Below are 25,733 nucleotides of genomic sequence, written 5' to 3'. Positions count from 1 at the left end.
TCAGGCATTCTTTGTGACATCCTGCATGCACCCTCTCCTTTCTGAACTCTACTGGAAATTTGATTAAAATAACAAGTTATTCAGAAATATTCAGAGGTTGATTTAAAAATAACAGAAAAACTCCAATCAAAATGAAAACATTTATTCATTTTTGTTAGACTATCTCCTAAATCAAAATTTCAACCTTTTTTTAAACTGAGTCCCTCAAAAGAAAATAGGCTCAGGACCCCCCACCCACTGTCAATAATAGAGGTGACATAGGTGGCCTAGGGCTCCACTGGGCTTTGACCAGCACTGGTTCTGCCACTACTGCATGATCACATATTTCACTAAGAACCAAGCATTTCTCCCCTTGAGTATCTTTCTAGTTGTGTGAAGTGGATTTCACCCCCGGTCAAAAAGCCCTGTGCTAAATGTTCTTTATAAAATTAAAATCAAACCCAAATTACTGCCGTATGTACCAGGTTATGTGCCATATTGTCAGGGAAAGCCCTGTGACTTGAAATGGCATGCAGGTTTGTGCCTTGGGACACTGCAAGTTAATTTTGATGGCAAATAATTTAGGGCAGAATGTACCACTAATGACTTCAACAAAGCTGTGTGTTGACGTGCAAGGTGCCCTCACAGCCAACACTTAACGCGCCACCAAGGCAATATGTAGTGCCTGGTAAAAGTAAAATCGCAAATAATAATAATAATAATAATAATAATAATACATTTTATTTATATAGTGCTTTTACAAGAACTCAAAGTCGCCTTACAGAGTGAGTACACAGAAAACAGATTACACAAATACACATTATGCATACGGAAGGTTGAATGCCTGAGCAAAAAGAAAGGTTTTTAGCTTGGTATTAAAATCTGAACCAGAGGTCGATAAACGGATGGTAGTAGGTAGTGAGTTCCAAAGGTGGGGAGCTAAACGGGAGAATGCACGGTCACCATAGCTATCAAATTTGGAAGTGGGGATGAGGAGAGAGCCAGCAGAGGAAGATCTAAGACTGCGGGGAGGCTGGTATTGGTAGAAGCAAATCAGTAAGATATGGGGGACCTTGATTATTAAGAGCCTTAAATGTCAGAAGCAGTATTTTGAAATGAATGTGCTCTTTTATAGGGAGCCTGTGCAGGCTCTGCAGAACGGGTGTGCTGTGCTGATGGGAAGGGGTGTGGTTAAGGAGGCAGGCAGCAGAGTTTTGAACTATCTGAAGTTTATGAAGAGATTTAGCGGAGATACCAGCAAGTAGTGAGTTACAGTAGTCAAGACGGCTAGAGATAAAGGCATGAATGAGGGACTCGGCAGCAAATGCATCCTTGGAGTATTACATACATGTATCTGAAGTACAGTATTCACTACACTTATACGATGTATAACTGCGTATGTGACAAACATGAATTTTGAACTTGAAATTAAATGTAACTTATGTCAATATTACATAGATATGGGGTATGTATTTGAAGCGTTCAATACAAAACTTTCCTTTCTAGAGGGTTCCAAAAATTTGGTGGCAAATATGAACACATTGTACATAGTTTTTCTATTACTATATTATTATTGTATTATTTCATTTTTAAATGTTACATGTAGCAGTCACATTGAAAGACCAGATCAATAGCCTAAGTAAAATGAATGTTTCATTTACATTCACGGGAAACTTGTATTTGCGCTATAGTTAGAGGTAAAATTATTCATTCGCAGCTACATTTTATGCTTATGTATTATCTTTGTCAATTTTACATCATATTGGACAAAATAGCCTGGCAAATAAATATGCTCAAATGTTGCAGTAACGCAGATAATATTGTTGCAGCTGTAGTCAACATATCTGCACATTTACATATGTGCAGAATGATTTGGACAATGTCTAACGAGTCCATTGAAATTGTGTACTTTTCAGAATCAGAGGCCAGCCCGGGCTCAGACGGCGAAGGCCTGGCTGAGAGGTCGTCCTGTTCCTTTGGTTCCACCTCAGATCTGACCTCAGCTACTTGCGATCCACCCACCCTTTCGTCCATGGATGAAATTCAGGTGGAGCTGCAATGTGCTGACCTCTGGAAACGATTCCACGACATCGGCACAGAGATGATTATCACAAAAGCGGGCAGGTAAGACAACATGTGCAACGGAAGTGGACATAGCCCGTAAGGTATACGCACGTATTTCTGCGAATAGATTTCCATTAAAATGTTTCTAATTAGTGAGTACACTAATTAAATAAGGAAAAGAGGTTGATTTACTTTAATGAATAAAAACCGGTTATAAAGCTTATATTGAACGGAATACGAGTCACCCGCAGGTTCACGCATGTCCACTTGGCTATTAAGCGTATACGGGGTAACAATCCGTGAAAGTTACGTTTCTGGGTCCTTAAGAGGAGAGTTTTTAACTATCGAACATATCAGGGGCTAACTCAAGTTTACCTGGGGCTTGACTTTTTTTTTAAAGGAAGACTGGCATCTGGGCTATGTTTAACATTCTCCGCCTATATTATATTGAAAAACATTCAAATAATCGTGACGGAAATTTCTGACCAATGATAGGTAGCCTATAGGTGAACTCATAGGCCTAAGGGCTATGGGTCTGCTGAACTGACCTGCCTCGAGGAATGCTTTACCTGTGGGTTTTTTAATTTTATAAACAACAAATAATTAATTATACTTTAAGTTTTAATATTGTACATCCGGCAAAAGACCAGCTCTTTCGTTGTATAAATTATTTAGAGCCGTCGATTCTTTATTCGTTAATGCTTTCATTACCTTGTCTGTACTAAAACTAATCAATAGTACAATATTAGGCTATTCATTTATATTAAAGTAGGAGAAGATCACCGGGACCATCTATAAATTGCTAAAAAAAAACAATTATGCTAGCATGGCGCTAAATTTGTCGATACTAAACAAAATGGCTCATAACAAGCTTTTAAAAAAAGCTCAATAAATAGCTAATTATTTTGGCTAATTTTAATTGGCTACTAAAAACGTATTGGTTTCTATCGCATCTTTTAATCGAGTATAGCTATTTTAACATTATGGCATTAATACAGCTTTTATTTTATTTCATTTCATTTCGTTTTTTACAGGCCCCTTGTGTTAAAATGTAAAAACAATATAGCCAGAGTCACAATGAATGTACAACTGGCATTAATTAATTTATTTGTTTGTGTTAAACTGATTCCATTTTATAGTCAATGCAGTCATTGTTATACTATTACTGTTAACTACCCTTAAAATTAAATCTAAATTCTTATAATTGGTTACAGTTGTAATTGGTTAATGTTGAAGTTCTGTAGTTATTTATTTTAGCAATTCTTTACAACTGAATTAATCCTGAAATAACCCTCACTATAGCTCGAGATAAATCGAGGAAGGAAACCCAAAAAGCATACATTTTCATATTGTCGAGTAATTCATTTTTTAATTATTATTATTGAGTGTTGTTAAGAAAATCGTCATAGACGTGCCCTTGTTTTATATAAGTTCTTAGGCCCGTAATTAGTGCAGTTTTAATTTTTTTATTACATTTGCAATGGTGACTGGGCTTTAGGATTTAATTACTTCAATCGTTATAACGAAAGTTATTTCCTCGAATAGGCCACATTTATTACTTGCTTCAACTAATAATGATCCTCTAAATTTAGAAGAAAAGCGAAAAAACAGTCCTCTCCTTTCATTATAAAAGGAAAGATTTATGATACTTAATGAAAAAACGCGACGTTTAAAATGGTACAGCGGGGAATTGACTGGAAACGTCTGTCTGCTCCAGCCGTACATTTTAATATGGCAATGTCGCTAAAATGTTAAGTTTATTTCAAAGCGCGCAGAAATTGCTTAGAGTGAATTGGGTCCAGATTGTGAAACAGGCTAGTTTACTGCCAGCTTATACTTTACAACTACATCGTTTTCTTTCCTTTTAGATTATACGGAACCGCTGAATCTAAGTTTATAGATACACGCATTACACTTTGAGCGTATACCTTGACACCTTTATTATGGAATATATTTAACAGGTTTATGCGTTTTTATTTTTACCCCTACTCACATTAGCACCGTTGTATATTGGATATCGTTATGAATGAGGTTTACACACGATAACTAATATTCTTATTTAAATATGATGTTTTAAATCCATTTCATAACAATGTAAGCATTTGTAATCCATTTCATAACTATGTAAGATTTTTTGGTAACAAAACTCTCAAATCTCCACAGCTGTCCCCAGATAAAGGTTGGGTTACTGGGTAAATTTGTCAATCAAGACAGGCATATTATATGACACTTTACACTAAAACGTGTTCCCCTTTTATATGAAACATATTAAGCAATTCAAATCTAACCTTACATTCCTCTAGCATCCTACTGCAGCCTGTGTTCTGGGAATCACATTGTGTTCAAACTATGTGAATTTTGTTATATTAGGGCCATGCAGTATGCTCTGACAAATGTAGTAATCATCTATTCAAATAAATATTGCCGTTACCTTTCTTATTTTTTATTTGCCCAAAATCACCTTAAATGTAAAAATAAACACAACTGGTTTGTAAAAAATAATGATCTGTAACTAACTAAATATAACTGATGAACTAAAATAAGTTAAAAAGCATCATCCATTTGAGGTCCAGGTTAGAGAAACCGCAGTTGTACTTTGGTACAGAAAAGGGGCCGCATTGTACCTAAAAGCCACTTGAGAGTGTGAAAATGATGGTGGTCATGTGGCTACCATTTTTTCACCTCCGCCTTTTCACTTCTTTCCCTTCAGGAGGATGTTTCCAGCCATGAGAGTGAAAATCGCTGGCCTGGATCCCCATCAGCAATACTACATTGCGATGGATATAGTACCAGTAGACAATAAGAGATACAGGTCTGTAATCCATCCTTTGTGTCAGAATGGAAAAAGAAAATTCAGAAAAATCCAAAAAGACTGCAATATTGTTTAGCCCCAAACACTCCTGGGACAAAGACACTCTCTGATTGCCATTGGTCTGCCAACCAGACTTTGCACAGCTAAATATATGGGCTTGGAATCTGTAGTTTTTTTTTACATTTCAAACAGTTAAAATGCAAGCCTTAGGCCTTTAAGGAAACCCTGTAGAGATCCTCAAAATGCATGCAAGACTTTAGAGGCCAAATGTAGTTATAAAAATTAAATTGGATATTTTCCCTGGCGGAGACATTTCCCACAGTCCACTATAACACTATAACCATTACATCATGGATTGCCTTTAGTATCACCAGAATGTTTGCTTTTTTCTTAGCTGGATCCTGGAATTAATGACTGAAATGTGGACCTTAACAACCTTGTCCTGTTTTGGTAAATCAAATTGGGTGTCGCCCATGCATTGTTTATAATCTTTGAACTCAGAAAGAAATAAAGAGGAAGTTGCCCTGTCCATTTGACAGCTTGCCAATCCTTTAAACATTAGAGGCACATGCATTTTAGCTGAAATCACATATTGACTCTCATCCTTTGTATAGTGGACTACACAGTAGTGATTCACTGGCAGTGTACACGATTGTATTTGTGTGTGTGAATACCCCCCCCCCCCCCACACTTCCTGTCAGACAGAATGTCACATACAGTCCAATCTTTATTGCTTATGTTTTTGCCAGATGGCACATCTATAAGAGTTAATAGAGGAATATTCCAATTTCCCTCTGTTTAAAGTTAGACGTTGGCTTGCTTTAACACGTTCCTTGCTTGACACCTAGACCCCTCTCACATGAAATGAAGCCAAGCCTGGCACTCTCTGTGGTTGGGGTGGGTAATAACAAGGGCCCTACAAGGGTTTCTGTCCATGTTTTATCCCTCATAGGTGACCACAGCTGAAGCGTTTCTATGATGTATGGGGGCTATTAGTTGCTAGTAGGGTTTTGGAGGGGGACAGAGGCATTTTCTTTTCAGCTTTTCTGTTGATTCGCCAGCCTTACTGTTTATTCCTCGGACAGTGACTGGTCCGTCTCCCTGATGCTAGAAATTTGACTGGTCTTTTTCAGCATGTCCTCCTGCCCTTTGGACTCTGATTAGCGTCCCACTCTCTCCTTGGCTCTGCAGATACGTGTACCACAGCTCCAAGTGGATGGTGGCAGGAAATGCAGACTCCCCCGTACCCCCCCGTGTTTACATCCACCCTGACTCACTGGCCTCTGGGGACACCTGGATGAGGCAGGTGGTCAGCTTCGACAAGCTAAAGCTCACCAACAATGAGCTGGATGACCAGGGCCATGTGAGTTGCTCCGCCCCCTTTTCCACTTGTATGGGGAACATGCACCCATTTGTATCCATGGATGAGTAACAGTACTGATTACACTCAGGTTAAGCAGCATTCTAAGCCTGTGCCCCTGAGTAGAGCTCTTTACTTTTCTTACGCATTGCTGTACTGTATACCAGAGAGTGCCAGGCTTGGCTTTATTTCCTGTAAGGGCGCTTTTCCACCGCACAAAATACGGTACTTTCGCTTTTCCATTGACTTCCAGTTGAGTACCGAAAGTGCCAAACCAGCTGGGGTACTTCTTTGGTACTTTGGTACTTTGGGGTGGGACTTAGAAACGTATTTGCTGTCGATTGGTTATGTAAATAGCCTGCCGCTGAAATACAAAATACACACAGCTAACAGCGAGAAACAAATAAAAAGCAGTAGAAACAAAAATATTTAAAAAAATGTAAAATGGAAGGATGGACAAACGAGGAAACACAGGCTTTAATCGCCATATGGTCGGAATAACAGATCCAGTGGGATTTGGATGGCACGCCTCGAAATAAAAAAGTTTTTGCCATTCCGGGCAATTCAGTTTCCCTGTTTCCCTTGTCGCGCGCTGATTTGTACACGGTTTCGCTGTTGTTTTCACGTCTTTTTACGAAGCTCTTGAGGTAAACAAGCCATATATTTTAAAACATCACATGCCTTTTCGATGTTTTTCGTTTTTACAGATAATAAATTAAATTATTTAATTCGCTGGATAGAGATATTTCTTGATGAAAATGGTATAGTATTGCTTATAAGACTATATTATGCGTGACAATCTTCTGTATTCACATGTAATAATGTACCTGAGTGATTTTCAGACATCTCATATACATCTTTGCCTAAATGTTAGGAGAAACATTATTTCCTGACATCCAGGATATTTGGTCCCCCCCTGTTAAAACAGGTATACAGCAACTCTGGGCCTTGGTACTAATAACAATACAGTATTCACATATAATAATGTACCTGAGTGATTTTCAGACATTTCACATACCTCTTTGCTTTAATATTAGGGGAAACATTATTTCCTGATAGACAGGAGAAACATAGGGAAACTGAATTGCCCGGAACACCGTAATACCAAGCCACTTGAAAGAAATGGGGCACACGTGAAACACCGAACAATTGCCTCTTGAAAATCAAAAAACATAATTAAATAATTTGTTTGCTTTCAAAAGACTGAATTAGCAGTAAGCTAATTCTTACTGCTTTGATCGGCTTAGCCAAAGTAAGTGTACCTACGTAAACGTAAATGATGGCAGGATTCATGCAATTTGGATATTACTGAATCTTATACTGTGATAGAAGCTAATATAACATGACATAACAATAAACCGCATTTTCCAGCCTAAACTGTTAATTTAATTAATTGGGCTGTTTTTTTAATATTTTTTATATTATGATTTAAGCTGCGCGTTGTGACGATGTCAGTCAGGGGCGGTCACTGATGATGTCATTTGGCGCCGGTACCATTTTTTACGCCAGTGGAAAACATACTTTTGGCACTTTATGGAAGTACCGAAAGTACGGTACCTGGTGCGGTGGAAAAACGCCCTAAGAGTGGTGCCTGTTTTAGGGTTAATGTGCCCTTCTCTGGGGACCCAAGGCTGGCAATGCCTACGTTTAATGCCCATGCATGCCCCTGTGGGTTAGTTACTTTTTTGTCTTGTTTGGCTCCCTCTAACTTTTTTTGTGAGTGAAGATGGTTGACAAAAGTAACAAGTACCTTATCTGCACGATGAAAGTGCTTCTCTGGAAGCTTGTAACACAAGCAGAGTGTGTTGGACACAGGTGATGATTTATAACTGCAAGGAAAATGATAAGGTGCCCATTTACATGAAATGTTTTTACATTGTATTTAGTTGAAGGTATTTTAATAACTAAAATGAGCTATGGGATGTTTCAGGTTTGTTGTGTCCCAAAGTATACCGTCAGCTGGTTTAAAAGGGCAATGTCCATTTGATCTTCAAAGAGGATAAAAAGGCCTGGCTCTCAAAATGAATGTTCTCAGCTACAACACAAACTCGTACCTGAGTTCCAGCTCAGTAGAACCATCTCACACATGGATGGATACTCTCTGCTTAGCACCCTCTTCCACAGTTATGCACATACTTTTTTCTCAGTTGCACTTTTTTCTCCCATACAAATAAACTATATAAATGAATTGTTAAAATGGTGTTTATCTTATCTTATTTGCCTTATGGAGATGATCCCATAACGTCTTTTTTCAGTAATCGCTGTTTTTTAGAAGCACTTGTCCTAACTTCTCCATGCAAAGTGACTTACGGTTGCACAGCGTGTGACTGCATATTCTCTGTCTCCTTATAGGTCATCCTGCACTCCATGCATAAGTACCAGCCACGGGTCCATGTGATCCGGAAGGACTTCAGCAGTGACCTCTCACCCACCCGGCCAATCCCAAGTGGAGATGGAGTCAAGACCTTCAGCTTTCCAGAGACTGTATTCACCACTGTAACAGCCTACCAGAACCAGCAGGTCAGTCTGTCATAGTACAATGCCCTAGTGAGCCTTCTTCCAATCACTGGAATCCAAACACAAGACATTCCAGTTCTTTCTGAAGTTCCAGAGACTTCCGCAAACTGACAGTAGCTCCCTGACAGACACAAATGATGCACAGTGTTAGAAAAATCTGCTGTTCTACTATTCAGCAGCAGTAATATTCGTCTGCTTCCCTGACAATGGATCATATATATATAAATAGGCAATTTCACATGTTCCCTGCTGATTTACTGATTGCACAGTTTGATGGCCATTGGAAAGAATGATTTCCTGAGCCACTCAGTGGAGCATTTTATGATGAGGAGTCTATGACAATACATGCTTTTCTGTCCAACCACAACACTATGAAGCAGGTAAGTAGTTGTCCATAATTGACCAAAGCCTGGACAGCATCCTCCTCTCTGCCACAGTGCCGATAGTGTCTAGCTCCTAGTATGTTCATAAAGCCTAATGGCTGTAGTATGCTTATAGAGGCTAATAGCTGTTATATGCTTATAGAGGCTAATGGTTGTACTATGCTTATAAAACTTAATTGCTGCAGTAAAGGACAGTATAGTTCTTTGACCAATCTAGTTTGTTGTCTAGGTGGACCCCCAGATGCTGTAGTGTGCTCTTGAAGGTTGTAGGATGCTCCTAAAACCTAATGGCTGTAGTATGCTTATAAAGCCTAATTGCTACAGTATGCTCATAAAGGCTAATGCCTGCAGTATGCTTATAGAACTTAATGGCTATAGTGTGCTCATAAAGGCTAATAACTGTGACATGCGCATAAATACTATACAGTACAATCCCATTATAATGGACTTTAAGGGATCTGGCAAAACAGTCCATTATATCCAAAGTCCGTTATATCCAAAGTCCACAGGGCACCATTTACTCATGCCACACCCCAGCAGACACACTTGTGGTGTAGATTATTACATTGTAGATGCAGTAATCCAACTTTACCTGACTGTTGGAAGTATATATGGCCTATAAGTGGTTATACATTTACGGTACAGTTGTAACCTTGACCTTATTGCTTATTGCATTCCTCCAGCTGCGAGCGTCGTCTGCCGACACACAGCGTGCCTGGTGATGGACAGCCACACAGACCAATTAGTGTTGCCTGCTGTTACACCATGCCTATTTATAGAGAGTGACTATTAATAATCCCGACTACGTATCTGCACTGGATATCACCGGCATACCACGCGCCTTGTAGGCGGAACGTGCATGTCCTCTATACCCGAACAAAACTACAGCTAAAAGCAGCCCAGGGGGCCAAGTTGTTTGTCCATTTTATAAGCGAAATTCCGTTATATGCGAGTCCGCTATATCCAATGCTTTTTCTGCATGTTCGTAAAGGCGCACGGCTCGCACTAGCGGACCTCGTCCGTTATAGATGATTTTCCATTATAAGCAAGTCCACCATAACGGGATTATACTGTAGTATGCTTATGAAGCCTAATGATTGTAACAGCCAATGGCTACAATATGCACATAAAAGATTTGTGTGCTGGCTTCTTTCCCCAAATTCTGAAAATTTATCCTTACATTTTTAATTATTTTTTATTGATTCAATTAATCAATTATTACCCTACAATATTTTAGAAGATGTAGAGCACTGATCATCAACTGGCGGCCCGCTGAGCCGTTCAATCCGGCCCGCGACTGGATTCCAAAATTGTGAGGATCAAAAAGAAAATAGTGGTCCACACTATTAAAGCAACTAAAAATAACAACAACTGAGTCTCTTGTCAGAATAACCACCATTTATGACTATATTTAGGCTATGAAATGGAAAAAGTATAAACATTAAACATAATGTTAAGCAAAAATTAGATTTTTATTTGATTTTCTTCTTGGGGGTCCGGCCCCCAAGGAGACTGTCTGGTAAAACTCTGGCCCTCTGACAAATATAGTTGATGACCCCTGATGTAGAGGCTTGTTTGTGCTACCAACCATTTCCATCCATCCATCCATCCATCCATCCATCCATTAACTTCCGCTTATCCAAGGTCAGGTCGCGGGGGCAGCAGTCTCAGCAGGGAAACCCAGACTTCCCTCTACCCGGCCACTTCCTCCAGCTCCTCTGGGGGAATCCCGAGGCGTTCCCATGCCAGCCAAGAGATATAGTCCCTCCAGCGTGTCCTAGGTCTTCCCCAGGGCCTCCTCCTAGTGGAACATGCCCGGAACACCTCACCAGGGAGGTGCCCAGGAGGCATCCTAAGCAGATGCCCAAGCCACCTCATCTGGCTCCTCTCAATGCGGAGGAGCAGCGGCTCTACTCTGAGTCCTTCCCGAATGACCGAGCTCCTCACCCTATCTCTAAGGGAGAGCCCAGCCACCCTGCGGAGAAAACTCATTTCGGCCGCTTGCACTCGCGATTTCGTTCTTTCGGTCACTACCCACAGCTCGTGACCATAGGTGAGGGTAGGATCATAGATCGACTGGTAAATCGAGAGCTTTGCCTCTTGGCTCAGGTCCTTCTTCACCATGACAGACCGATGCAGCGCCCGCATCACTGCTGACGCCGCACTGATCTGCCTGTTGATCTCCTGCTCCATCCTTCCCTCACTCATGAACAAGACCCCGAGATACTCCTCCACTTGGGGAAGGACCTCCTCCCTGACCCGGAGAGAGCACTCCACCCTTTTCCGACTGAGGACCATGGTCTCGGATTTGGAGGTGCTGATTTTCATTCCAGCCGCTTCACACTCGGCTGCGAACTGTTCCAGTGAGAGCCGAAGGTCATGGTCTGATGAGGCCAACAGAACCACATCATATGCAAAAAGCAGAGACCTAATCCTGAGGTCACCAAACTGGACACCCTCAACGCCCTGGCTGCACCTAGAAATTCTGTCCATAAAGGTTATGAATAGAATCGTGATAAAGAGCAGCCCTGGCGGAGTCCAACCCTCACCGGGAACGAGTCCGACTTACTGCCGGCAACGCGGACCAAGCTCTGACACCAGTTGTACAGGGACCGAACAGCCCTTATAAGGCAGCCCGGCATCCCATACTCCTGGAGCACTCCCCACAGGATTCCCAGAGAGACGTGGTCGAATGCCTTCTCCAAGTCCACAAAGCACATGTAGACTGGTTGGGCAAACTCCCACACACCCTCCAGGACCCTGCCGAGAGTATAGAGCTGGTCCACTGTTCCACGGCCAGGGTGAAAACCACACTGCTCCTCCTGAATCCGAGGTTCGACTATCCAACGGACCCTCCTCTCCAGCACCCCCGAATAGACCTTACCAGGGATGCTGAGGAGTGTGATCTCCCTATAGTTGGAACACACCCTCTGATCCCCCTACTTGAAGATGGGGACCACCACCCCGGTCTGCCAATCCAGAGGCACTGCCCCCGATGTCCACGCGATGCCGCAGATGCGTGTCAACCAAGACAGCCCTGCAACATCCAGAGCCTTGAGGAACTCCGGGTGGATCTCATCCACCCCTGGGGCCCGGCCACCGAGGAGCTTTTTAACCACCTCAGTGACCTCTGCCCCAGAGATAGGCGAGTCCACCCCCAAGTCCCCAGACTGTGCTTCCTCATTGGAAGGCGTGTCGGTGGGATTGAGGAGGTCTTCGAATTATTCCTTCCACCGACCCACAACGTCCCGAGCTGAGGTCAGCAGTGCACCATCCCCACCATAAACAGTGTTGATGCTGCACCGCATTCCCACCCTGAGACGCCGGATGGTGGACCAGAATCTCCTCGAAGCTGTCCAGAAGTCGTTCTTCATGGCCTCGCCAACGTCCTCCCATACCCGAGTTTTTACCTCAGCGACTGCCGAAGCCGCGTTTCGCTTGGCCCACCGGTACTTATCAGCTGCTTCCGGAGTCCCACAGGCTAAAAAGGCCCGATAGGACTCCTTCTTCAGCTTGACGGCATCCCTCACCTCCAGTGTCTACCAGCAGGTTTGGGGATTGCCGCCGCGACAACACCGACCACCTTATGGCCACAGCTCCGGTCAGCCGCCTCCATAATGGAGGCACGGAACATGGCCCATTTGGACTCAATGTCCCTCGCCTCCCCCGGGACAAGTTCTGCAGGAGGTAGGAGTTGAAACTCCCTCTTACAGGGGATTCTGCCAGACGTTCCCAGCAGACCTGCACTATACGCTTGGGTCTGCCAGGTCTGACCGGCTTCCTCCCCCACCAGCAGAGCCAACCCACCATGAGGTGGTGATCGGTTGACAGCTCTGCCCCTCTTCTCATTAGAGTGTCCAATACATGCAGCCGCAAGTCCGATGACACGACCACAAAGTCGATCATCGAACTGCGGCCTAGGGTGTCCTGGTGCTAAGTGCACATATGGACACCCTTATGCTTGAACATGGTGTTCATTATGGACAATCTGTGACGAGCACAGAAGTCCAACAACAAAACACCACTCGGGTTCAGATCGGGTGGGCCGTTCCTCCCAATCACGCTCCTCCAGGTCTCACTGTCATTGCCCACGTGAGCATTGAAGTCCCCCAGCAGAACAAGAGAGTCCCCGGGAGGAGCGCTCTCCAACACCCTTTCCAAGGACTCCAAAAAGGGTGGGTATTATGTTGGCACATAAGCGCAAACAACAGTCAGGACCCGTCCCCACACTCGAAGGTGAAGGGAAGCTACCCTCTCGTCCACCGCGGTAAACCCCAATGTACAGGCGCCCAGCCAGAGAGCAATAAGTATGCCCACCCCAGCTCGGCTCCTCTCCCTGTGAGCAACTCCAGAGTGAAAGAGGGTCCAACCCCCTTCGAGGAGACTGGTTCCTGAACCCAAGCCGTGCGTCGAGGTGAGCCCGACTACATCTAGTCGGAACCTCACAGCCTCGCGCACCAGCTCAGGCTCCTTCCCCATCAGAGAGGTGACATTCCATGTCCCTAGAGCTAGCTTCTGCAGCCAAGGATCGGACCGTCAAGGTCCCCGCCTTCGGCCAACTCACACTGCACCCGACCCCAATGGCCCCTCTTACAGGTGATGAGCCCATTGGAGGGGGGACCCACATGCCTTGTTTGGGCTGTGCCCGACCAGGCCCCATGGGTGCAGGCCTGGCCACCAGGCGCTCATCATCGAGCCCCACCCCCAGGCCTGGCTCCAGGCGGGGTCCCGATGACCCACGTCCGGACAAGGGAAATCCTGGATCCAATATTTTGTTCATCATTAGGGGTCTTGTGAGCTACACTTCGTCTGGTTCCTCATCCAGGACCTGTTTGCCTTGGGTAACCCTACCAGGGGCATAAAGCCCCGGAAAACCTAGCTCCTGGGATCATTGGAACACGAAAACCCCTCCACCACAATAAGGTGTTGGCTCCAGGAGAGGCCAACCATTTCCTGTTTTAATAATTTCAGAACTAAACAAATTGATACACCAAGACCCAATTTGTCCTATATGAGGACAAATAAAACAATAGGAAAGTGAATAAAATGTACATGCTATGTAGTGATTTTGGTTAACAGAATTGTATAAGAGCTCAAAGAGCAGCACAGATCATCATGTCTGATTGGCCAAGTTCATATGATGACCCCTCTCTGATGTCACAATGCTTAATAGCAAGTTCCCAGACAAGACAAGATCCCCCTGGGGGCTATAATTGGGTGCAGATGTTGCAGGATCTAGAGCTGAGCCGTAAGTGTGCTGCTCTAAAATGATGTGATTGTTGGTTCATTAGAAGTGAAAGTTAAAAATAATAGAATGGGTTTGTTATCTACTGCCCGCTTTTTATTATGCTACTTATGTATTTGTTTGTTTATTTAAGGGTCCAAAGCACTATAGTGCTATGGAACCTTATTGTTTTTCTTAGGATTTTTCTCTTTTATTATTATTATTACTTATTATTTTTTCTGTCCTTTTTTTCACAGATCACCCGACTTAAGATCGACCGTAATCCCTTTGCAAAAGGATTCAGAGATTCTGGCAGAAATAGGTGAGAAACTCAAACATAATGAGGACATGTGTCTGAGTGTTGTACAGTGCATGTTATTTAGTGTTGTATATGATTGGTGCATGTGACTGTTGTAAAGGGGCATGTGTGATGGTTTCACATTGCCAAGTGTATGACAGAATGTGTGATTGTTGTGTAAAATCTTTTTTATTGCTCAGTACGTTTACGTGCACAGAGAAGTTGAGCTACTGTTATAGCTCAACTATGAAATTGAATCAGACTACTGCCATTGTCCTATTATACATGCATGAGAGGGGAATTGTTTTATTGACCGAAGTATGTCCGACTCCACTTCAAATGGGCTTTTTCCGGTTTACGTTTTACGCCAGATGTAAAAATAATAATAAAATTAATAATAATGTATGCGTCGACAAATGAAGTAACACAAGCTTTAATTGCGATCTGGTCAGAAGAACATATACAATATCAGGACAGCAAGAAATAAAGTATTTTACATAACATACTATGACAACACGGTATTGGGCATTTTTGAAAAATGTGCATAAGATGCGATATTGATATGAATATTTACTGGTACCAGTAAAACCAACATCTTCAAGTACCATACTTTTGGTACCTTCTTGAAATACCAAAAGTATGATTCCTGGTGTGGTGGAAAAGCACCCTTTAGTTCAGCAGTGAATTGGACAGCTTTCCAGCGCTGTACATTTCATACATGCTGTACGTCCTCTGCTATAACCCAAGCTTCTTCTGTGTACAGGCTTCTTCTGTTACTTCTGGGTCAAAGCCCGGGTGGGGGGATGACCAATGACCGTGGAGCATGCGCAGAGCGCTTAGACCAGTTTGAGTCCAATTGAACGTGTACATGCAGGAGTAAATCATCTCCCAATTGCATTATCTGGGTGTCTTAGTCCGTCTTTGAGAACTTTGATTTAGCACAATTTCAGTCAGACTAACATGTTTACGTTTACTTTAAATGTCCGATTTTAGTCAGACTAACACAATAATTTGATTTTCTTAGTGTTCATGTAAGCTCCAGATTGACGTACATCATTACACTATAACAGTATAAAGACAAGAAAAGACTAGGCACCTATCACATCTACACATCCATTCATATCAGGACATTTTTATATAACAGTATATTTTTGTTCCTGCTAATAAACTTGTATGATATATACTACACACACTGTCTCTATCTATCTATCTATCTATCTATCTATCTATCTATCTATCTATCTATCTATCTATCTATCAGGGGTGTAACAGTATTGAAAAATCACAGTTTGTTATGTACCTCGGTTTTGAAGTCACAGTTCAGTATGTTGTCGGTACAGCAGGAGTAAAAGAATCGAAACATTAATTGCTCCTTTTTTCTTTATTAAACAGTGGTTTACAGAACATGGTATGACTGTCTTTCTGAAATAAAACACCTCTGTGAATGATGCTGCAACCAACTAATAAAAAACTAAAATTTACTCAAAAGTAAAATTAAAATATATATTCTCTCAAGTAAATAAAAATAAAATAAATATCCATTAAGGTGCATGTTTACAAAATGAACTGTACCTGATCTGTGTTGTTCAACTTCATATTAGAACTGTGCAACAAAAACGTCTCATAAGATACAAAGCATAACAAAATCAAAATTCATTATGGTGCAGCATTTTTAAAATACCTGTGCTGTACTTATATTCACATAAACAACTTCGAGCTTCACATTAGGACGTACACGCACATGTGTATTGGCGCGGCTTCATCCACCCCTTTCCGAATGTTGCTCGAGGGAAACACACAAACACACACAGGTTCTGCATTTGCTGCATTCGTGCATACCGAACCGAAAGACCTGTACCAAAAATTGTTGGTATGAATACATTCACACACACAGGAAAAGTAAAAAATTTATACATCTTTAAAGGGAAATTTTTTGGACTTTGTTATAATTTGTAAATTTTATAGATATAATAGATGTAATAGAATTAATCATAAATGATAATGCAAGTATAAGTAGAAGTAATTATTATAATTTTCTCAAATATTTGTAGATGACATGAGTGGCATTTTACTGTAATGTTAAATGAATTAGAATTTCCAGTGAGAGTATATATTATGGGTTGATGAGACCACAGCACTGGGACCTCACAGAAATCCACTTTCCTTATGGTTTTATAACCAGAAATATCATTTTGACTGTATTTTTTGAGGGTTCCTATTACTGTGTTTTGGAGAACTTGTGAATTATGAAGTCTGAGTTCCCCCGAAGCTGATTGGCTGGTGATCTTAACAAGGCAGCCTTACCAGTGAGTTACAGCTCCTGCACAGGGGCCAGTCCTTGGTGAGGCCCAGCCCTGGTGACAGCAGTAAATCATGCAAGAGGCAGAGATGAAACACAGCCCAGATTTATGTGCCGCTTCAGCAGCCTGTCCTTCCCGCTTCAAGCTCTCTCTCTCCCCTCCCGCCTCTCTATCTCTCTGAACCCTAAACTCCAGACTTCCTCTATTGCACACCACTCTCTCTTTCACACATACACCCTTGTACACTAATAAGCACAAACACTTTCTCTCTCTGTCTCGGCTGCTCATGTGTGTTCAGGACCGGCCTGGAGGCCATCATGGAGACCTACGCCTTCTGGAGGCCTCCTGTGCGAACGCTGACCTTTGAGGACTTTACCAACATGCAGAAGCAGCAAGGTGGGCCTTCCCGGCAGCCTAATTAATAACTGCGAATGCTGCAAACCAAAACTTTGTTGGACTTATTAGTGAAATTTTTTAATATTACAATGAATCATATGTACAATTAATTTAATAATTATATTAAAAACAGACATATTGAGAGATTATTAATATTACATATAGATAGATGAACATGCAGAATATTTATGTGCTTGATTAAAATAATGTTCTGCTTCGCTCACTTGTATGTCACTTTGGACAAAAGCATCTGCTAAATGAAGTAAATGTAAATGTTGAGGGAGATTAAAAAGTTTTTTCCCCCCCATGGATGCAACAAAAGAGTTTCTTCTGGGACTGATCCTGCAGCCAGGTTTTTTTTTCATTAGGATCAAAGTCAGTGTGAGTCATATAACAATTAATGTGTTCAGGATGCTGAGAGTGTCATATGAATATGAAAGGCCAGGCAGCAGCATATGAGCTGCAGCTTGTCTGGGGTGTCATTGACATCTACCTGACAGCATGTGTGTTCTGTCTGCCCCCCCCCAGGTGGCAGCACAGGCACCTCCCCCAGCACCTCCAGCACAGGGACACCCTCACCCTCAGGGGCTGCACACCTGCTCTCACCTTCCTGCTCCCCCCCCGCCTTCCACACCTTCAACGTGGGCTGCCGAGAGAGCCAGTTATGTGGCATTGGCTTGTCCGAGTACCCGGCCTGCGCCCGCGCCAACATGGCAGCGCTGCAGGGCTACACAGGGCTGGCTGAAACCCCGTATGGCCGACTTCAGGGGGGGGGCACCCCCACCCCAGTGTCAGAAACCACCTTCCTGCCCCAGCGGACTCCCTCCCTCATTGCTGCAGGGACACCAACCGGCGGAGGTGGAGTCAGTAGCAGTGGTGGGGGCAAGTTGGATGCCTACAGTGGGCAGCTGGGCTCATTTCCTGCCTCACAGCTGCAGTATGTGATGCAGGCAGGCGGAGGCCATGCCCCTGGCTCTGCCCACTGCCCCTCCGGCACTGGCCACTCCAGCCACATATTCAGCAATGCTGGCGACAGCACCGGGCACCACTTGCAGCAAGGCTCTTATAACACCTTGTCCTTGCACAGTCCCTACAACTTATATGGATATAACTTCCCAGCCTCAGCACGGCTGGGCCCCGGCCAGGAGAAGCTGGCACCAGTCCAGACGGGCCTACTGTCCCCCTCGGCCCCCGGGGCCTTCGGCGAGCGTCAGTACCTGTCCAATGGTATGGATGGTGTTCACATGATCAGTGGTCCAGCTGCTAACCAGCAGGGGGTGGGCCAGTGTGATGGACGTCAGTATGGACCCTCCTCTCAGATGCCGGTGCACATGGTGTAAAGCAGGATGCCGGCCCTGCGGCTGCCCCATGCCACCGACCACAGCTCTGTTCTGCCCTTGCTTTCTATGGCACACGTGACAACGGACTCGTGTTCAGAGGAAGGCCAAACAAGGACCGTTGAGACATTTTTTGGCTGCAAAAGACAGCATTTGTCCAGGGAAGCCATTAAAGTAATTCTTTTTGGAATGCCTAAATTGAAAGCCATGAGTGTCATTATGGATGTTATTTAAATATCTTCTGTGGACATATTGTTATCCTGATGTTATCACCTGTGCCTCCCGTTTGCCAAAAATAGTCACTTTTTTTCCCCATTCCTGACTTGCTTTTGCCACAGCAGAGACTTGGTGGATTTTTTTTCACCTGTGGCAGGTTTGGGAAACAGCTCAACTTAAAAAGCCTGCCTTGTGATTTTCATATGATACAGCACCATTGTGGGATGTTATCTGACATCTAGAGCTTTGGTGTTTAGTTTGGAAACAAGGAGTTGTAACGGAAAGATGATATGAAATAGGAAAGTCTGTGTAAATGGGGGTAAGACTGGAATGCTGAGAAGAGAAAAAGTGTGGATCCATTTAGTACTGTGAATACAGTATGAGACAAAAAGCATCAGAGTTTGGAAAGGTATTTCAGATAAAGGAAAGCATGGTTTCAGAGTCCAGCTAACAGCGAGCAGAGCGGATCATCATGCTGCAAAGGCAGCCATGCTGTTCACACTCCTGTTTGCCAGGGCTGACTGTGCCGTTTCGTTAGCAAATGCATGCTGGTGAACATAGGCGGCAGAATAAGGATTCAGGGTGCTGTGTGTTGATGCAATTAACGAAGCGACGAATGACTCCAGCGGTCCTATCCTACTATGTATTGCCTTTCCCTGTCCCCATGAAATGTCTTAATATATTGTCAAATGTTAAATTCTTAAACATTAAAAGATGGAAATTATATAATTAGTATCAAGAAATTAGGGAGAAATGTACCTCAAGGTCAATTTCTAATTATTTCCCTGTTTTGGTTTGAGTGGAAGTTACGAGGTTTGCATGTCAGATGCTTGGCATTAACTTATAATATCAGACTGGCAATTTATATTATTTAAAAAAACTCAATATGTTTTTTTCAATCCCTGATGTAAATATATAAAGTGCAAATTTTCGTCAAAGGGCACAGTGACACTCACGAAAAAGTATTCGCCTTATTTAGTACTATTACAGCTGCGCGACCTGACAAGGAGAAAATTGGCTTCCTAGGGCGTTTTCGCTCGGTGTTCATTTACAGGAGCTCTGACCCGCGAACTTGCGTAGCTAAGCCAATCCCGTGTAGTACGAGCGGGGTCGACACCGTAGTTTCACAGAAATGCAAAACTGAGGAGGATCCTAATTTAATGCGCATTTGCACGTTATGACAATTAAAAAATACAGTGGTACCTCAGTTCTCGAACTCATTAGAACTCGAATTTCTTAAAAGTCGAACCAACCAGTTCGAAAAATTTTTACCTAGAGCTTGATCTGAAACTCAGAAGTCAAACCGTAAACGCCGACTTAAGATAACTTGTACACGTGGGGAAATGAGTCACGTGGCACGTCTCTTAGCGGAAACAAAGGGTAACGCTTTAGTCTCAGCCTCGCATTTGCTGTGATAGCATCCTGCATGTTTACACTAGCTGAATACATATATTTAGACAGTAAAAATACATTTAGACAATGATAGTGACAGTAAGTATTATTATATAATAAAGTACATTTAAAAATGAAGATCTCTTATTATTTTAATATTAATAATAAACCATTAATACATTTCATTATAATAATATTGTCCTGCTGAGCAGGGACGGAAGGGAAACAAAGACGCAGACGTCAGGGTATCAGGGAATACGGGGTTTAATTACAGGTAAGGCAGGCAAAAGGCAGACGGACAATACAATGATCGGACTGGGGAAACTGAAACGCGGACGAAATACAGAGGGCTAATGAAAACAACCTGAAACAGCTGATCACACGGGAATTCCACACGAGGTTAACGAGGGTGCCTGGCACACGGAAGAAGCCGAGGATAGGTCAGAACACATTGTTTTTTTTTTTTACTTTAAACATTGTTTGGATACATTTATTTTCTTACTTTACAAATTACTGTTTTGATAAATGTGCTTAGATGTGTTTAGTACAGTATATGCTCTTCTTGTTTTATCCTGTTCATTTTGTTTAAATGCTAAAAAAAAAACCCAGCTAATACGGCCCCCCCAATAATCATATTTCCCCCGTAATGGGTGGAGACCTAAGCACCCCCCCCCCCCCCCCAACGTTCCAGCCAAAGTTACGCCCTTGGGGCCGGTAACCAATTAATTGGTTTTCCATTATTTCTTATGGGGAAGATTCGATCAGAACTCGAACTGTTTAGGATTCGACCCGGAATTCTGAACGGATTAAATTCGAGTTCTGAGGTACCACTGTATACTGTTGGAGAGTAACTGTGGAGGGTGCCATTAACCCTTTATCACACGAAAGCGTATATACTTGCGTACCACTCACGTCAATCCTCGTTTATAACACAGCCCTAGCTTGCCATACGTAAAAGTGTCATGCCCTGCTCGTCCGATCCTGCCGTGTGCCACGCCCCCCTCGTTACCTCGCGTGGAATCCCTGTGTAACCAGCTGTTTCTCTTTGTTGTTAATTAGTCTGACGTATGTAGGTCGGCGTTTGAGTATATTTCCCCTGTCCAGTCATAACGTCATTTCGTCGGTTCTGCATGTTCGGTGTTCCTCCTCGTTTTGTACTTTGAATTAAACCCCGTGTTTCTCGACTCCTTATGTCCTGCCTCTGCTTCCTCGGTCCGTGCCCCGTGACACAAAAGCAACGATATTCCGCTATTTTGGCGGGGGGAGGGGGTGTCCCACGAAAACATTCGCTGAATGAAAATACCGCGTTATATTCAAAATCCGTTGATGCTCATTTACCACACCTTGGTTAATGTCGCTTTAATATATTAAGTTTTCCTTGCACCGTTAATACACCCTTGGGAGTCTTGCATCCCACATCTTCTCTGCATCTGCAATTCGCATGTTCTCCTCTATGGTCACGTCCCCACACTTTAAACGTGTGAATGTATGTCATATATTAATATATTAAGTCATTTGATGGAGACAGGAAGACGTACTACATAGTAAGAATGAACCAAGTATATTTCGAGTGTTGTGAATTATTGTATTTTTGTCCCTAGAAATAAGACAGTGGTATCAATCCGGACCAGTGAGTTTTGTCTAGAATCCAAAAAATCATTACAAATGGATTAAAATGAAAAACGGGACTTTTTTTTTTTTTAAAAAAGGTCCTTCTAAATGTAAATACACGTGCCAAGCACAAAAAGCTTAATAAAGACTTAAGTTCTTTTCCATGTGTTGTTCTTTTTGTGCATGAAAAGCACGTCGGTTTGAGATTAAATTATTTTGGATTTAAGCTTTTGACTGTTAGGGGTGAAAATCTCGTTCAAAAGTTTAAAAACGGGTTAATGGAATAAACCCCCCTATTGCTGATACCCAGGCTAATTCATCCTGAAACTTAAAGTCAGATGTCAGTGCCCTGAAAAAGATCTCTGACTGAATGCGTTCAATCAGTCTCTGTTATTTAAAACGCAACTGAAACGTGATTTTCTTTTTCCCGATCGGTTGCCATTATTTTTTCCAGTCGTGTAATAGCATCTCCCATATCTGTCTGTTGAATACGATCGCATGGAGAAAAACAGTGTACGATTGGAAACACCTGTTTTCCAAGTCGTCTATTTAAGAAATAGCTGGCGTAATGACTCGATCAGTGTAGAAGAACATGACTTCAGGATTTGGCTGAACGCCCTCTATCTGGACATTATTTACAATAATTATCAATGTACTGCGTTACATGCTCTCATCAGCTCACGATGTGAAACCAACAAATGAAGCAAATCCATTTCCCAAGCCGAAATGCTCTTTATAACACGGCACGTAACGGAGAACGTTCTGTATTGTCCATTATGGACATTTGCAAATTATTCATTCAAAATTATTCGTCATATAAACGTAGGTCTTTCATGAATTGATGCGAAGTTTAAGAATTGTACCATCCCAAAATAAACCAACTAAATACATTTTCTGAATTCGATTCCCGCGGTTCCAAGTTTTGCCGTAGTAGTGCGTAACTTTGGTTTGAACAATGGGGGGGGGTTTGAGGTCTCCGCCCATTTAGGGGGAGACATGATTATTGGGGGGTTGTATTATCCGGTTTTGATTTGGTTACAAACCCCCCCCCCCCCCCCGTTACACCGAGGTGTGTGAAGCGGACAACACTGACCTGATGGATGGACAACATATTTCTTATTTGCCTCATTTCTCGTTTGCCTAATCTTGTTTTCAATAAGTAACTGTAATGCCTACAATCCCTAAAAAACAGAAGTTGTTATAAGCTATGCAATTTGCCAGGCAACTGATCTGGAAACTGCCTGAAATATCGATGTAAAACTCGGACCCAATTCATATTGCCAGAATAATAACTTGACGTAAATCCAAGACCTCTCCAATAAAGATGCTCATTTTCTTTGAAAAGATTTCAAGTTTAAAGTTAAAACTTTAGCCGACTATTTCTGGAGCCCAGCTGTCCATTCCGCGGTATGCCGACAGGAAAAAAGGCAAGCGCGAAAACACTCAAAGAAAATGCTTTATTTTAAATGCTGCTTAAATAAGTCCACACACAACGACGTAATAATAATCATGGAAAATTGTTGCCCTCTTGTGTTTCTGCGTCTGCTTGTCAGACCGTCTACTATTGTCGAGGCTTTTCCGGTACTAAAGCTGTATCGGGTAAGTCACTTACGATATTATGTACCCACATTGTGCCAACTGTATTATTTTGTAACCTATTCTGAAAAAATATATCATGATAAAAAATTAAAACCACTTCTCGCCAATGCGTCTCTTTAATCGCAGGGCACAGCCCAGCCCCATCTAAGTGGTTGTCCTGAAAACCACGTGTCACCGATTAGATTTAGTGAAACCATTGTTGATGCTGCAAAGCAGGCGCGGTCTTTCATCTCTTCGGTAAAGCCAGCCCCAATAGCTATTGCCTGTCTATAGCGTGGCCGTTTCTTCATGTTACTTTAAGCCCTTAAATTTTGCATGCTAAAACTGCCAATATATTTACTGTGCAATAAATCGACGGACTGAGTCGAAGTTAATGGTTTGCAGTGTCTTTTAATACACTTTTAATCCTTATGTGCAATGTAATGTTTACTTGGCAGCTTGGTGCTCCTGCGGCCAGATGGACCGCATTCTGGGTCCAGTTAAAGCAGACCAAGATGTTGGCCCTGCTGCACATATCAATGTGTCTCCAGGACAGCAGTGGCTGTTGATTCATGGCTTCTGGTCGCTACAGTATGTTTGATGGAGAGCAGTGGAACCAGACATGCTATCACAGGCTACTCTCAGGAATACAGTTACGGGGGATAGGGGGTGTCAACAGGAAACACTCTAGAAAAAGAACAAGGCCATTGCCCTTGATACCAGTCACCCCAAACCACCTCCCCCTGTCCCCCAGACAGATGTTACTGATACAGGCCCAGTCAGAAACAGCTGGGGTCTCGCAAAAGTTTTGGTACCTGTTGAGCTCAAAAATAGAGCGCCTGTTGATGCTGCTTCCACCTTTAAATGAGGCAGGTCCAGTCTGCGTCCGGAGACACTGAGCGTTGTGTACCTAATGGGAATGAACAGCACAACCTCTGCTCTCTGGTCAGGCCCCCTCAGGAGCTCAAAGAGAGCACGGGCGGTGAAAATGGCAGGACGTGGGGCAGCCCACTATCGCATTGCATTAGGGACTCATGGAGGCCTGCCGCCTAGGACATTTGCACTTGAAAAAGAGCCATAGCACTGGGCAGGAATGGCGTGCAGATGTGGCTCCTCAATGGGGGGGTGGGGGATCAGAGAGAAGGGGAAGGTACGGGGGTGCCAGATACAGGGAAACAGGTGTCCTTCCCCTGCCTGCCAGGGGAATGGGCCGGGGGTGGGGGCTGGCTAATTTTTATGAGTGGCTGAGCTATTCTGACTGGATTATAATGAGGTATTGGTGCTGGCCCCAGAAAACTAGTCTACCTTCAGGCTGCAGTTACACAGAAGAGTCCAGTGGATCCCTTTTGTTCCACAAGTCAACACAACCATGTCTCCTGTGTGAGACAAGGCCATTGTGAGTGTTCAGGCACAGATGTTGACTGGTGTTTGTCAGTCACCGGTCTGCAGCCCAGTACGAGGATGTGAGCGGCCTCCAGTGGGCCATGGAACTGTGGCAAAGAAACGCAGTTTGGTCCATAATGGGCCACCACACAAACAGGAACCTGCTCTCCTGATCTTTAATGTTTGACATCCAACAGATGCTGCTGTATACTGTAAACGTGATCGAAACTAAACTGGAAATAATGTGAACTTATTTCACCACTGGAAGCATTGCCATCCAGTGTAACATACAGAATGCTAGTGTTTACAGTTACCAACACCAGCTATTAGGGTTTTCACTTTCAACCTGACTAAATACTGGACAATTTGCATCCAGTGCTGGTTAAAAATGGGACATAGTATTTTATTTTTCACTTGGGATGGGTGATAACTCTACCAGCAAAGTCAAACGCGTTTCATGAAATGAGCAGAGAAGCAGTCAGTGAAAAAAATCAGCAACAAACTGTACTGTCATGTTTTATTTTATATTGTTACCATTTGCCCTTTTTTTGTCTATGTCTCTTGCCTTGTCGGTTTGTCTTGTGTCTTGTTATCTGTATTTTTATATAGAATGTCTATTCAAATTCAATCAAAATTTTGTAAGCTAGATTAAACTTTCTAGTTCTAATTGTACGGTACGCACACCAGTGAGCGAGAAACGGCATTTCGGTTCTCATGTATGTCTTGCACATAAAATGTGAATTGACATTAAAATATCTTTTAATCTTGAATATAGTGCTGTACTGCCCTAATTCAAAAAGGTTAATTTTTGTATCATTTATTAAGGCTGTTAAAATTAGATTTCAGTTTGCAGTCCATTCAATTTGTCACTTTTTCATGTTCT

General features: G+C 42.7%; 1 protein-coding gene across 2 annotated transcripts in view; it reads left to right on the top strand.

The window, feature by feature from the left end:
- Window positions 1–22,053, top strand: part of tbx15 (T-box transcription factor 15) — a 28,053-nt gene extending 6,000 nt beyond the window's left edge. For both annotated transcript variants that reach the window (XM_023837141.2, XM_023837142.2), the window contains exons 2-8: window positions 1,896–2,103; window positions 4,754–4,855; window positions 6,047–6,218; window positions 8,568–8,735; window positions 14,597–14,661; window positions 17,236–17,333; window positions 17,862–22,053. In XM_023837141.2, coding sequence (XP_023692909.1) covers window positions 1,896–2,103; window positions 4,754–4,855; window positions 6,047–6,218; window positions 8,568–8,735; window positions 14,597–14,661; window positions 17,236–17,333; window positions 17,862–18,673 — 1,625 coding nt within the window. In that variant the 3' untranslated portion in view covers window positions 18,674–22,053. The remainder of the gene's footprint in view (window positions 1–1,895; window positions 2,104–4,753; window positions 4,856–6,046; window positions 6,219–8,567; window positions 8,736–14,596; window positions 14,662–17,235; window positions 17,334–17,861) is intronic.
- Window positions 22,054–25,733: the final 3,680 nt, after the last annotated feature.

The sequence above is a fragment of the Paramormyrops kingsleyae genome, chromosome 16, assembly GCF_048594095.1.
Source record: "Paramormyrops kingsleyae isolate MSU_618 chromosome 16, PKINGS_0.4, whole genome shotgun sequence".
In the NCBI taxonomy this organism is placed as follows: Eukaryota; Metazoa; Chordata; class Actinopteri; order Osteoglossiformes; family Mormyridae; genus Paramormyrops; species Paramormyrops kingsleyae.
Note: the sequence above shows the minus strand (reverse complement) of the source record. Positions and strands in the feature narration are given on the sequence as shown.